This window comes from Phaethon lepturus, unplaced genomic scaffold (genome assembly GCF_000687285.1).
Source record: "Phaethon lepturus isolate BGI_N335 unplaced genomic scaffold, ASM68728v1 scaffold2251, whole genome shotgun sequence".
NCBI classification, from domain to species: domain Eukaryota; kingdom Metazoa; phylum Chordata; class Aves; order Phaethontiformes; family Phaethontidae; genus Phaethon; species Phaethon lepturus.
In genome coordinates this window covers 33,146-47,942 of record NW_010519613.1, presented here as the reverse complement: position 1 = coordinate 47,942, position 14,797 = coordinate 33,146, and the positions used below count along the sequence as shown (strand labels likewise).

Sequence of the window (14,797 nt, the reverse complement as noted above, 5' to 3'; positions counted from 1 at the left end):
TGAGAGGCTCTTTGGTTTCTTCTCTATCAGGTAATTAGAAAGAGCAGAGGCAATTCTGCAAGCAAAATCTGTGAAAGTATAACAAATGTAAAGACCAAACATTTGGGCCTCACGGGCTGTGAAGAACCAGACACCGCCTTTGAAAAGCAAATATGTTCCAACACAAGAGGCAAAGCCTAGATTTGTGCTGGAACAACCACACTCCTACCGAGCATAGCATTTTGTGTTGAAGGACAAGGCAACACACAGCTTTCTCACGTCCCGAGTGGGTCTCCATGCCTCACATCTGAGTCAAGAAAGAATGTGTTAGAAAAGAACCTTTTCCTGAGCTACAGGCAAACCAAACTTATGGCTTCTAGGGCTATTGCAGTGGGTAATGTCTCCTGAATGAGGCTCCTGTGAAAGAGGAAAATTATGTGGTGTTATACCTGTTAATAGTTAGCGTGTTAATAGTATGTTAGTCTGAGGCTAACATAAATCAGAGAGAAATCTGACTTGATGACAAAAGGTGGTCTCGATGGAGGTAGCTTACACCCTCCGGAAATGAAGGCATCTTCTGAATCGTGTCTTTGAATGGGGATTAAATAGCAGGTTATTTACCTGTCAATGTGAAACACCTCAAGAGTTAGTGAAATCTCCTTGAGAGCTGAGATGATGAGGCAGCAGGGAGGCCGTCTGACTTTTAGAGAAGGGATATTTTTTCTATTGGTCAATTCCAGGAAATCAAAGTGTTTCCAAGTAGTTGCATTATAGTACAACTACGGTGGCTATTCAGTGAGCCACTGAGGTGCCAGTAATAAACATCATCCCAAGAACCGCCTGAGATACTAACAATTTCTCACCTATCAGCACCAACTCAGATGGGAATCTCCTATCACATTTAGACACACACATTTTCCTTCACTGAACAGGGCTGCAGACAATTATTTATGTACAAACTTTGTTACAGATAGCCAGTATCAGGTGAGATGAATCCCATGACTTTTATCCAATTGAGCCCATACCTCTGAAGTCTCGACACATGTTCAGCTGTCCTGAGAGATGTTCTTTCTTGAGGCAATAGAAACGTCTTCATGATAATCCGAAAAGGGAAAGGACCTCTACTAGACAGAAGCTTCGGTCCTGTTCACTGCCTCTTAGAAGACAACAAATGCATTTCTTAGCCAATTGTACTTACTTGTATGGGGCTTAATGGTCTCTTCAGTTCTAAGTTATGAAAATAAGAGTGGACTGAATGATTTAATAGGAAAGGCTAAGGCTGCTCCCCAAAGGTGCACAGCAAAATACTTAAAAGTTTAAAAAAATATATGGTGGCAAATACTTGACTTTCATATGATTTTCAATACCACCCTCATTGTATCTGGAAGACTCAGTGTATGTGTGCACCCCTATAGAAACCACCAAGGCAAAAATAAAGCTCCAATTCAAAAGCCCAGGCAGCTGCATACCCAGTACAGACATGCATACACAGTCATTAGGAAATTCACCTTTCCTTAATTCTTTATTTCATCAAAAATTCCAGCTGTGCAACACATCTTGCTCTCACGCATGTACTCCATACATGAGACTGAAAGATCTAGATGGGTAGAGAACAGACAACATTTGGCATAATAACAACTTCCCTATGCTGGGGAATAGCAGCCCTTGCACTCAGCATTACCTTGAAGTCTCTGCAGAGAAAGCAATGACAGAATGACACAGCAATACAGAAACCCCGTGATGAAAACATGAAGTCTACAAGTCCCTTCCTTATACAGATTTGCACAGGACTCTCAGGGACATCTCGTAGACAAAGCCAGGCAAAGGAGACTAGACATTTATCTGCATTAGTATCTTCATGAGAAACGAGCTGCAAACAAAAAGTAGTTTCACCTTCAGAACAGTAACATACGAGAGTTGTTGGGATGGGAACTCAACAAAGCTTCAGGAGATGAGCTACTTTTGAAAGCAATGCTCAGGGCTGCTAGTTACTATTACAAGATTAAACAAGCTAATGAAACTACAACACTGTGTCCTAAGTGTGGGGAGTTTTCTAGTTGTTTTTTGTTGTTACCAAATACAACTTTGAACACTTCTGCTTGGATGTCTAGGGTGGATTTGGTACCTTTGTTCTGCCAAAGCAGAGCACCACTAGTGTCTGCAGTGCTCTTTATGCCACATTAGGTACATCTCCTGCCAAATGCAATGGCTGAACATTTTGATAAAGCATGATTTGGAGTTCTACACTCAGGAAAAATGGTTGAAATAAAACCACGGCCTTTCCCATATCAGTACCACAGTTAGATTCCTTCAGCTCCTTCCTAAGGATGACTTTTTATTTTTTGATAGCTGCAGATAAAGCTACTGTCCTACTATACTTTGTCTGGGCAAGAGTACTTCAGTGCTGGGGAAGATCAAGAATGGTTGACTGCCTGAAAATTCTGTATTGCAAGCACCAATTAAGGAACCTGATAAGCTAAGATTAGTGATTCAGACAGCTTTTAAACAGGTGGAAAGGGAGTGTAGAGTTTTTAAAGCTTGCGTGAGTCGACAAAATGCTCCAGGAGCTTTTGGATTAAGCCTGACAAGTTCAGTGGGGACAGGCAAGATTAGACCTCCAGGTGCTCCCTGGAACTGACCCACCTGTCAGGGTGGCACAGCGACTCGGTGCCCTTGTCTTTGATAAAACTAAAATATTTTATTAATAAAATTTAATAAATTGTTAACAAGGTAGAAGCAACTGCACAAAGTTGCTGTAGGCTGACTCTGGCCCATGGAGCAACCCCATCTCCTGCTTCTATTTGTCCTCACTTACTTGGACCACAAGGAAGGAAGATTAAAGTTGGTCCTTTAGGAGAACAACTCGAATGCTGCTCTTATACATTACAGAGAGCCAAAGCTGATGCCGTTTCAGGGAAATACCAAATGTGCTATTATTTTCTCCACATATTGGTAGTCCAAAGAAAGAAAAAGAAAAAAATTTTAAGTCTGAAACTTTTTCTCAAAGTACAAAAAGCAAGCTGCAGGGGAAAAAAAAAGTTTTAGACTGAGAGGAAATTAAAATAAAGAATACTTTAAAAAAAAAAAAACAAACAACCAACAAACAAGAAAGATGAATGATATTATATAGCCCAATTTTTATAGTCAGGACCAGTGCCTGAAATAACTGACCTGACTTGCTAGTTCTGTCACAGTACTGGTATCTAATCCTTAACAGCTCATTTTCCAGATGTACGAAATGCTTGAATTTCTGCAAATACAAGATGAACAACATTTAACAAAGTGGAAACTGGACCAGTAGATCCTTTGTGACAGTTTCAGCTGCCTCAAAACCAACAACAGTGTCAACCTGTGTGGTTAAGGCATTTTGTGTCACAAACATTTGGATATAACGGTCCTAGGCCGTTTTTGCTACACCTCATTCTATATCAGGGTTGTTTTGGAAACATTTCAAAGCCAAAACTAAGTTTATTCTTTAGTAAGAGAAGAATTTATTACATGTAAAGTTCTACCTTTTCTTGTTATAAACGAAGAAAACTTACACTCTCTCTGAAAAGATTTCTGTTTTAAGAGACTATTGAGATTGGCTTCAAGAACACTTCAGTAAATAACCGAAGTTTTTAGAGATCAGTGCATATACTAACATCTTCAAAGTAATAGAGTGCAAAAACATCACTCACCTTTATTAGAAATCACATACTCTATGCTTATGTTTGCTGCTATGTTAGCTGGCAAATGACGTATTGCTCTTGCAGTACCAAAAAGACCTGAAAAGGTTTTTTGATTCTTTCAGGTGAGGCTACCAACTAACTGATCGTTTTAAACAAAACACAGATTCCTATAGCAGTATTGCTGGCTGCCAGATCATGCTGCACATTTGCAGCTGGAACAACACTATGTTTCCTAAGTCATGAAATGCAATCACATCTGAACATTAAAAACATTTTTAAGTCAGGATACGCAAATTTACTGTCATAAAAGGAAATGGCATTAAATTTCCATTCTACACACTTGGGTGAAAAATTTGTTAAAAAGTCAAGAAAAAAATGCATAAAATCAGTTAGAGGCAACAATATACAAAGTTCCAAATATAAAATCATGACTTGTATAGTTTGTTACTTGCATCTTTTCACAGGAGGAAATTAAAAGAACCACACATCACTGAACTGCTACACAAGCTTCTTGTGTTTCAATGTCGTTTATTGAGGAGTGAATGAGATACTGTCAGACATGCCAAAGAGACTTCACATTCAAGGGCTGGAAGCTGAACAGCTTTCCTCATTGAGTCACTGCACGAGTTGTTTTTGGGCATCTGAAAGTGCGATCAATGAGGTCTTCATGCGCGATGTTTGTCTTCAGTTTTTCATCTTTTGATCTATTAACTTGTTGGGCAGAAGGACACGTTCTACCCTACAAAGACTCACACTCCAATTAATACAATTAACACTAGATGTAGAGAAACGTTATAACGTACACCTACTGCTGAATACAAGGTCTTAAAGCTGTTTCTTAATTCATTATATCTAATGAGAAAATTCAACTTGTTTCCCTTTCACCATCGTATGGATGGCTTATACTGTTAGAAAAATACTCTTCAGTGCTATTGTAGGGTTTACAGGAAACTTCTTCCGTGTTGTGGGATAGAAACCAATTTAAACACCGTTCTGAAAGAATGCTTCTTCCTGCTGCCACTGCCTGTAGGTCGCAGAAGAATGGCCTACATGCACTACAGTTCTGGTTTTACTCAAAAAAAGAAACAAAAGAAACCTAAACAATAGGGTAAACGTTTATTTGGAGTTAGTTTTCTTGCAGATGATAATTAAGGCCCTTCAAGCAGAGTTCAGGAGCTCCTGTATGGCTGCCTGTTGATCTGCATTGAGCTGTGATATGCATTCTGTCCACAGTCCTCCAGAAGTCTAGAAAACAAATGAGAAGTTGTCTTTATGCAGGCTGACAAGCTTCTAAGGCACATGCTAAACTTCTGTATGTTTACAAAGCTCAACATTCACTGGGCTATATATGCCAAAGAGAACAGAGTGAAATTTTCAGTTATATGCAGCCCTACGTAGGTTCAACTAGAGATGCTCTCCAATGCTAAACAGAGGCAAGCTCTGGCTCGGTAGCAGAGGAGTGAGTAATGGATTCGAAACTCCTGGGAACTCCCTATAACTAAGTGGGTCAAATGACAATTGACACTCAAGTTAATCACAGCCTAAAGCATTTGCTCCCTTCTGCACTGAAGTTAAAAGGTAACTTTTCAGGCAAAACTGAACCATACCTAAATGCGAGAGTATCTTTTGGGCACTGGTACACCTGTGACGCATTCGGAGGAAGGGAGCACTGTGATTACAGCGTGACATGACACGCTACGCTACGGGTGTATGCACAAAATTCTGCTGCCAACACACGGCATTACTCTTTAGCGAAAAGAATGGTAAATTACCTCCCAGAGAGAATATACATAGCATCTATCTGGGTAAATGCAAACCCACACTTTCCTTCCCCTCAGTATACCTCACCTGTGTTACCACAGCCCTCAGCTGAGACATTAGCTTTTAAAGTCACCATCAGTAGGGCCTGGTTCTAATGGTACCAGGAAATGCTGTAAATTAAAAAAGGCTGGGAGTATTTATTTGCTTATCAATAGAAGCTGGAAGCAACTTGCACCCTGCATTCTTTAGAAGGACAATTATAGGAAAAAAAAGTTGCATGTGACTGGCTGTAGGTCTTGAGATTGTTTTTTGTGATAGCAGTATACTTGAAGTAAATTAAAAGGGATTGTTTTCATTTATATTTGGTATATTTTATGTTCAGCTCTATTATAATGCCATTTTCTCACACACACAAAAAATCAAATAAAAATTGATTCACAGAATTTGAAAGAATTTCAAAGCAAAGCCCTCAAGTTGAGTTTGGGTTTATGTTTTTAGTTTTAAATAATAGTAGGCATTTTAGACTCTCAATGTATAATGGAATATTGCAGAATTAGATGTGCTCTTCTAGAATTTCTGACACACCTTTAAATTGGTACTCTACACTGAAATATTTCTGGGGTATTTCTGGCCTGGGAATACCTAAGCATGAGAAAAAAGTTTATGTTTAATTCCAACTATGACCATAATGTTACTCATGTCAGCTGCTGGCAGTGGAACAGCTTACTGAGGTCATTAAAAAAAAAAGTCTTTCTCCTGGAATCTGGGAAGGTGCAGCAGGCAGACAGTTAGCAGCTACACAGCCTTTAAAGCTCCTACCATGGTGTAAAAGATTTACAGTGCTTCTCTAAAGTCAAATGATTATGTGTGAAGAGATACAGGATTGGTAATAATTGGTAACAGTAAGTTAAAATTATATTTTTAAATAAACATGACCTTTAAGATTTTCCCCCCTGTCTGAAGGTAAACCATTTAACCAATGCAGAAGTCTTGTTTCCATCTTAGTATTCCTATCATTCCTGGCCAAAACAAGACTTTGCTATACACAACTAATCTATACATGTATGTACCATTGTATTGTTATAAAAAAATTAAAAAAAAAAAATCAACTGACCTTGAGCATTTAAGGTAAACTGAACAAATTCATTAGCATACCCAAATACAAAAGTTCCATACCCAGACTTCAAGCACTAACAGCAAGGATTCATATCTGTCAGCCAGAACCTAGAGCAGCCGCTTATACCACTTTTACTTTGAAACTTTGCTTGTTGTTTTCATTCTTTTTATGCCTTCAGAGTTTTAACAGGATATTTTCTACCAGTCATAATGGATCTCACAGGCTGATATGCTCATCCAACTGCATCCTTTCCAAAATCATGTATTCTGAAAATTCTTGAACCTGTGTTTTGCCAGATCAGAGCTGCCCTGTGAGCACTATCACTCACAACACCGTAGAGAGCTGCAGCTTAAATATTTGGACATCCTCATCACCCAGCACTGTACAGACTCATGATGGCATAAAGGTTGGGGCAGCTCCACAGAGGTAGGGAAAACACTGAACAGCCGCCTCTACTTGCACTGAATTAAAGAGGGCAGTAGTAAAATTACTTGTGGTTTGTGCTCATTCTCTAGCAAAGATCCCAAGCCTCTTCTGCATTAGTAAGTCACCACAGGGTGCTGGGGACCCTTACAGGAACCCCATGTTGGATCAAATCCTGCAGTACAGTTCACTGATACAAAGATAGGCAGATTTCTCCACAGATTTTAATTTCTGGCTCAGAATAAAAACAACCACAAATAATTAATACTGGCTAGCTTGTTAACCATCTAGCTGCATATATCTTAAAGCTTTTTTTTTTTTTTAATTAATAAGCTTCTGAAGTTTATCAAAAGAGACAGACTTTATTCAAATGCAAATGTTACCAAGTTTTATCATTAATGGTTCAAGGAATGTCAAAGGATCTTCAAGATCACTGTTTGAAGCATTATTCTCTAAGGAGACAAGGCTCTCGGAATTGGTTTAACAGTTTGGTTACTTCTGAAAGTGGATTCTACATGTTCCCTTTATACCTAAGCAAGTGTTTATTTACCTGCACTTGGCGAACAACATTAGCCAACCGTTTGGTACATGGATCTTCATGTTTAATAGCTTCATGAATTTCACCATCCGCAATTATACCAAATATTCTGGGAAGGTTAGAGTTGTTGGGACCGAGGACAACTGGGTTGTTGCTGTTACAATCAAAATACGTATTACAAAGAAATTAATGTTTAACTAAAAAAAAAAAAAGCATTTTACACATAATTTGAATGATTTTGAAATATCTTATTCTAAAGCTATTTATTTACATCTAAGTTTCACTCAGCTGAGTAAGTATGCATAGCTTTGTTGCGTGCTGACAGAACGTTCCCTCTCCTGTTAATATTTAACCAGCTGATTCTTTCATCAGCCTACACTTTATCAGGAAGAAGTTACTTTACAGAATGGTGGAGTTCCATGCAGATGGAATTGTAAATAGTCTACCAGAAACACCCTGCCTAAAAGGGCTTATTTCTCTATCTCTCAGCACTGCAAGGGGGAGGAGGTTGTGTTACTGGCATCAGGAGCACCAGTGACTTCAGCTCTCTGCCAGCACTCTCACTGACACAGCAAGTAAGCAGTTCTGCTCCCTCTTTTCCAGCCAAGTCTTGGAGTAAAGGAGTGCTGGCAACCAGGGATCTGGGTGGAAAACAGTGATCCACGTCCAGCCCTGCCACCTACTGCTGCTGGAACGCAGAGGCTGTGAATGCAGGACTGACAGAGCTCCAGAGAAGTACGTAACAAGGCTGAGCCACCTGCACAGAGCTGGGTACCAAAGTGTGCCAGTACAAAAAGTACCACAGTATAGCTGGGTACCAAAGCATGCCGTACCATTTCTAGATATGTCTGTACGTGCACAGATGCCAGTATTACTGTGGTGGCTTTACAGAACTGTACTATATTCAGTATAGAGACCTCAGTTGCTACCACCCAATTTGAGACCTTGCCTTAGTACAGCACCAAGGCATTCACATAGCAAAAAAGACTGTAGGAAAGCAGAGTTATTTCCTTTCTGCTAAGACAGACTACAGTGTCAGCCACAACATGGCTACTACACAATGATTCAGAGAAGCTGAATTGTAGAAGACATGCCTCCACTCATTGATGAAGTGCAACTTGCGCCCGTGCTAGAGTATTTTTCTTTTCTTCCATTGACCTATGGAGGGAGCACAAATCTAAAGAACAAGCTGTGGGACAAGATGTTTTCAATAGTAATGGAAATTATTATTACAAATGTATTAAGGGAGACAGCACTGTAGCATGAATTTATCTGTATTATTTCTCTACTTCATACTTTGTTTTGTTGACATTTAAGCTTTTGGAAAGCAAAAAGGTGTAAAGCTACTTCAAAAGGTTATGAAAAGAAGGCTGCAAGGGCATGCGTGCTGCTCTTAAGTAAAAAGACCTGACTAGTTATGAATGCTGATAATAAGCAGAGCATCAAAAATTTTCCTGAAATTTTCTGTAGGAGTTCCCAGCTGATCCTTTCCCATCATGTACATAAAAAGCAGCCAGGAACTTTTTCCAAGACGTACAGACCTTAGTTCGGATGAGAACACTGACTGTTTAAAAACACAGCAATAACTCCATGGAAGGCTCAGTTCTGACATTCCAAATTATCTTCTCTAAAGCATATCCAGATTAACCTGGCAACTTCTCAGTTTTGGAAAATGAATGCAAGGAAAGAACGTGCAAACAGGCTTACTTTCTGCATTAATGTCAAGACTTTGCCTTACCTCTCAATTAAGTCACACAGATAATTGAAAGTATGAACAGCTTCTTCTTTATCTTCATGAAGTGGAAGCCATGATAACCAGTGTGGCAGGACTTCTTCAACATTTACACAGTCAGGCTTGAACTTCATTATCTTCCCTACAGCTGAAATGCAGTTCTCTGTTGCATTGACATTCTCTTTGGTTTTGGCATCTGGTGACTGAATGACTCTCACCAGCAATGGAAGCGCCTCTAGTTGTTAAAAAACACAAGAATAAAGTTTAATGCACAATCAAGTTATACTTTATTAACATCACAAATTCTACATGAGACTACTGCATGTATTGGAAGCGTGATTTTTTGTGGCACAAGCCACAAGCACCGAAATCCAGTCATCCCAGTGTCCCACTACTTCTAGGTTCTTCCCTGCTCAATAGCCATATGAAAACCAAAAAGATAGATAAAGCTATGCAAGGAAACACACGAAAACAACTACTGCAGAAGTGTGGATTTGCTTTATAAATCCAAAAGAAAAAAAAAACTTCCTCTGTGTGTCATAGTTATGCAATCTACGATATACAAAACATTGTAATTTATAGTAAAAACATAGATAACAAGCATTATCTTTTTAATCTAACAGGTTCTATAAACGTGGGGGATGATGAAAAGCACTGATACAGTGACATTCACATTAATTTGGACTCTAGTGCATGTCTACAGTGTATGCTTGCTGTACATCTATTGCTTGTGTGCACAAATATATATAAATATATATGTACATACACACCTCCCACCACTAAAAGGAGCACTAGGAAAAGCTCATAGGAGTAATCTCATCTGGTGAATCCATCTGGCATGGTTTAGATTGTAAAAACCAAACACCAAGGAAAAATGCTAATTTTCTTGCTTGGTTAACAGCAATTATATTTTTTTGAATAGTCATGTGGGTAACCACATGCACACTTGTAAATGAATATTAATGTCACGTTTTTAGTTACTAGTGTCCATGCAGACTTCAGAACACTCTACATGCATGCAAGAACAATTGTCCTTGTGTTGTTCTGCTAAAAATATAATGCTAAAGCTGTGAAATTCTGTATCAGCACAGAAAACAGGTTGTGGAATTGTGCAGAAAGCACACTTCAGAATAACTCCACTTACTGAGGAAGAGCGAGATTTCACACTACTTCATGAGTAAGTAGCAGCTTTGCAGTTAAGGGGTAACACAATGACACTTGCGATATTAACTCCACTGAATTAGATTTTTGAAGAATTTGGCAGCTATGGAAAAATATGATTAACCCTAAGCTAAATGAGAATACTTTTATGGGGATGATAAACATTACAGAAGTGCAGAAACATTGGTCATCAGACTCACTAGCTTCTGCATTGAATGCAGGGTAACGATGCTGGACTTTTCTGCAAAGCAGAATTGTTTCATAGAAGTCTACAATGTCCAGGCAAACTGAGTCTGCATTTTATACCTCAGGTTTTCATGACTGCTGAAGCTAAAACTCAACTGTGTTTCCTCATACTCTTTAATACTAATGGGTGACTCTGTAGGTATGTGTGTCCTTGCAGCCGTAAGATTAGGAGGGCATCAAAATGAATTAGGATGGTCTCCTCCCTACAGCTTAGCAGATGAGTCTTCTTCTTGTCTAGAGAACAGACCTATTCTTACATAGACATCGTGATAGATAAATCCTAAAAAAATTCTTTTGACTATGAAAGACTATCTTCTATAGTAATATTTTTCCAAGGACTAACTGCTCTGACATCTTGCACCACTAAAAGTTTCAAGGCCACTGGTATGATTTCAGAAGAAACACATGCAGCTAATTAATACAATATTCACAGAGAATATTCTTCCACCAACATAAGAAATAGAAGCACTGTCAACAGTCACATAAATTGTAACCTTGTAACCCCATTTAGAAAGTTACTTGATTTGCTGTAGTTTTTTCTTCAATCTTATTTCTTTGCTCTTTACCAATTCTATTTTTAGTTCTTTTTGTTTCATCATAATGTAGCTCTTCTGCCATTTACAAGTTCTCCCTATATTCCTGTATTATTTTCAACTGACTGCCAAAACCGCTCATGTTAGTACATCTGCTTTTTCTGGATAGGTTCGAGTCTTTACTTACTGCTACAAACTTGCAATAGAACAATATGCTGTGCTATATATTAATCAGTAAAGAAAGTATTTTTTAAGTAAAAGCTCACAAACATGATGTTTTCAGAGAAGACAGTAAAACCTATGAGACAGAAAGCTTCTCATGCCATGGATTTACTTTGTTTCTACTCACAGCACATCTTCATCTATTAAAATAAATCACAAAGTTCTTTCATGTACATACAAAAGAATTTAAAATACTTTTGAGGTGCCTACTAATAAACTGTATGCTGTAAAGCAAAAAGGTTATTGTATCTAAACAGCCAACTAAAGGAGAAGCCAAGTGTCTGGATTTAAGCAAGGATTATTTGTCCAAATACAAAGAAAACGATCAAAGTTGTTACAAAGTTTAAGTGGGCCAAGGTAAAGTCTAATGAATGAAAAACAAAATTAGACTTCAACAGATACTAAAACCCCCCTCAAAACTCCAAAATCGGAACTGTCTTGACCTCAGTCTCTACTCCTCTACCCTTGGGACAAGCTTATGGAAAAGTTTGCAAAAACCCCCATCTTTTAGGAAGTATTTTTCTAGACAATTTTGAATTTTAATGTTTCACTGCAAGGTTTCCCCCTTGCTTTTTTATAGATTTTTTTTTTAAAAGACACCTCATCATGTGACAATTACATTTATATTAACAGTGAAAATTACCACCTCTATTGATGTAAGACTTGTGTTAAAGCCCTAACTTATCTATCACATGGTTCTTATTTTCTTACATCATTTAATTACCTTAATCATTTAATTAATTAAATCCTAATTTCATTTAGAATTCATGTGAAATACATACCTGAAACAGCTGACAATATTTTCTTAAAAAAGGAAGAAAACCTCTGATAAGGGATGCTATGTAGTGTGCAAAATTAACTTTGTTGACTGGCAAGAAGAGTGCCAGCAGACAATAATTTCTTTAAGTTCAACACAAATTTGAAGTTCTAGAGAAGCTTGAGACATTCAGAACAAAAGCAGACAAAGTGTTTCTGATAGGCATTGTCATATTCATTTCCTTTCTTAGTCACAGAAACCAGGCTCCTCCTTTTAACATAACGGGACAGGAAAGCAGAGCACCACATAAGTTGTGTTCTAGGCTACTCCTTCATACAGGTCACTTGTATAATTTTTCCAGACATCCAAAGGGTTTTGTGGTATTTGTGGTAATATGTAACCACGTTAGTATTAATAAAAAACAACTATGAGACAGGTGTGTACCAGAAAGCTATTTTTTATGAAAAAATAAATGGTCTGACATTTGCATGTCAGACCATATTTAAAAAAAAAATATATATGTACATCAAATTTGCTAAGCAGTAAGTGCTGCAACAGAAAAACTACTAAGCAGAACATCATTAAAAGCCCAAGGAATTCAGGTATTTTACTAAGCATCACCACTCCGCCACACAGGTTATACTGGCAATCTATTTCACTGCCAAAGGGAAGAAACCTCATTAATCAAAAGGCAAGCAATTTTTAACCCCGCCCCAATCACATTCAAATCATTTTATCAGAAGTATGTACCTGTGCAAAAAGGACGATAGCTGTCCCCACCAAATTGTGCCATAACTCCAACACCGTAGGCAGCTGCTTGCCTAACCTCTGGGCTGTTGTCACATATTGACTGCAGCATTGGCCTCAGGAAGTATTCAGCGTACTTGAACGACGAGGGGCTGCAGTGCTCTACAATGTCGTCAAAAATGCATAGCCCCCACTGCCTGTCTGGCCATGGCCTGTGTGGACACTGCATCAAAAACAGGTAACATTCAAGCCACCTTAAAATCGGTATTTTTGTACAGCCAACGATGGTATCAACAGAACAATCATAGTAACAGTGGTCTAGTATTTTTGTTAAAATCTTCCTGGATCAAATTTAATCCTGCAAACGTATAGTTTTCTGTAATGATACTTGCAGCAATACCATAAACAAAACCAAATCCAGGTGAATACCTCAGCTAATTAAGAGAATAATGATCTTAGACTAAAACCTTTACCTCTATTTCACACTCTGTTACGTATTTCAATCTCAGTTTTCCCCACTAGTCTACAACACTTTTTTGGCCCTCTTCTTGAAATGCATTTTAGAGAGTAACAGACACTCCCAGGCAAACTAAATTTCCAAAATACTTGTGTGTGTCAATGATCCTGGGTCTTACAACACAAAAATTAGAAGTAGCACAGCAGTGCAGCTGTTCAAAAAGCATAGGGTAACAACTTCATACATGATTCAAAATAAACCTTCAACAGCCTCTATTTTCTAAAACTGTAATTGCTACATTCTATCTACCAAGTTCTCTAAGATAACAGCATGGAAGACCTATTAGCACATCAGAAAAAAATAATCAAAGTCAAAGAAAGCAAGGTACTTACAATTAGGTTGACAATTAGTGGAAGTAACCTTTCAAACCACGGTAGTACCTTCTCCTTATAACTGCTGAATATTGAGTGCAAAATGTCCGATACTTTAGTCAAAATATAAACGTCACTGTCATCCTGATAGGAAAAGGATACAACTCACATTAAAACTAATGATCTTTAAAATAGTAGAAGTCACATGAAATGCTAAGGTCTCTAAACTAATGGAATAAAGTTGTTTTAATGATTTGGTTTTGTAAAACCAACCTAAGTCCACTATTTTTCAACTCTTGGTCTAATCACAGAATGATAGAATCATAGAATGGTTTGGGTTGGAAGGGACCTTGAAACTTCATCTAGCCCACCCCCCTGCCATGGGCAGGGACATCTTCAACTAGATCAGGTTGCTCAGAGCCCTGTCCAACTTGACCTGGAATGGACCCAGGGACGGGGAATCTACCACCTCTCTGGGCAACCTGACCTTGAACACCTCTAGGGATGGGGCATCCTCAACTTCCCTGGGCAACTTCACCACCCTTGTCATGAAAAAAATTATTCCTCATGTCCAATCTAAACCTACCCTTTTTCAGTTCAAAACTGTTGCCACTTGTCCTGTCACTATAGGCCCCGGTAAAAGGTCTCTCTCCACTTTTCATGTAAGTACTGGAAGGCTGCAAGAAGGTCTCCCTGGAGCCTTCTCTTCTCCAGGCTCAGCAACCCCTACTCTCTCAGCCTGTCCTCACAGGAGAGGTGTTCCATCCTTCGGATCAGTTTTGTGGCCCTCCTCTGGACCCGCTCCAACAGGTTCATGTCTTTCTTGCACTCGGGACCCCAGAGCTGGATGCTCAGGTGGGTTCTCACCAGAGCGGAGTAGAGGGGCAGAATCCCCTCCCTCGACCTGCTGGCCACGCTTCTCTTTATGCAGCCCACGATACAGTTGGCTTTCTGGGCTGCAAGCGCGTGTTGCCCGCTCATGTCCAGCTTGTCATCCACCAGCACCCCCAAGTCCTCCTCGGCAGGTCCGCTTTCAATCCTTTCATCCCTCAGCCTGTACTGATATAGGGGGTTGCCCTGAC

At 38.9% G+C, this 14,797-nt stretch overlaps 1 protein-coding gene across 1 annotated transcript in view; it reads right to left on the bottom strand.

The window, feature by feature from the left end:
• Window positions 1-4,141: 4,141 nt before the first annotated feature.
• Window positions 4,142-14,797, bottom strand: part of IPO5 (importin 5) — a 39,828-nt gene continuing 29,172 nt past the window's right edge. Inside the window, exons 21-25 of the mRNA XM_010297091.1 lie at window positions 13,737-13,859; window positions 12,891-13,110; window positions 9,228-9,456; window positions 7,502-7,643; window positions 4,142-4,895 (exon numbers count right to left, since the gene is read on the bottom strand). Coding sequence (XP_010295393.1) covers window positions 4,809-4,895; window positions 7,502-7,643; window positions 9,228-9,456; window positions 12,891-13,110; window positions 13,737-13,859 — 801 coding nt within the window. The 3' untranslated portion in view covers window positions 4,142-4,808. The remainder of the gene's footprint in view (window positions 4,896-7,501; window positions 7,644-9,227; window positions 9,457-12,890; window positions 13,111-13,736; window positions 13,860-14,797) is intronic.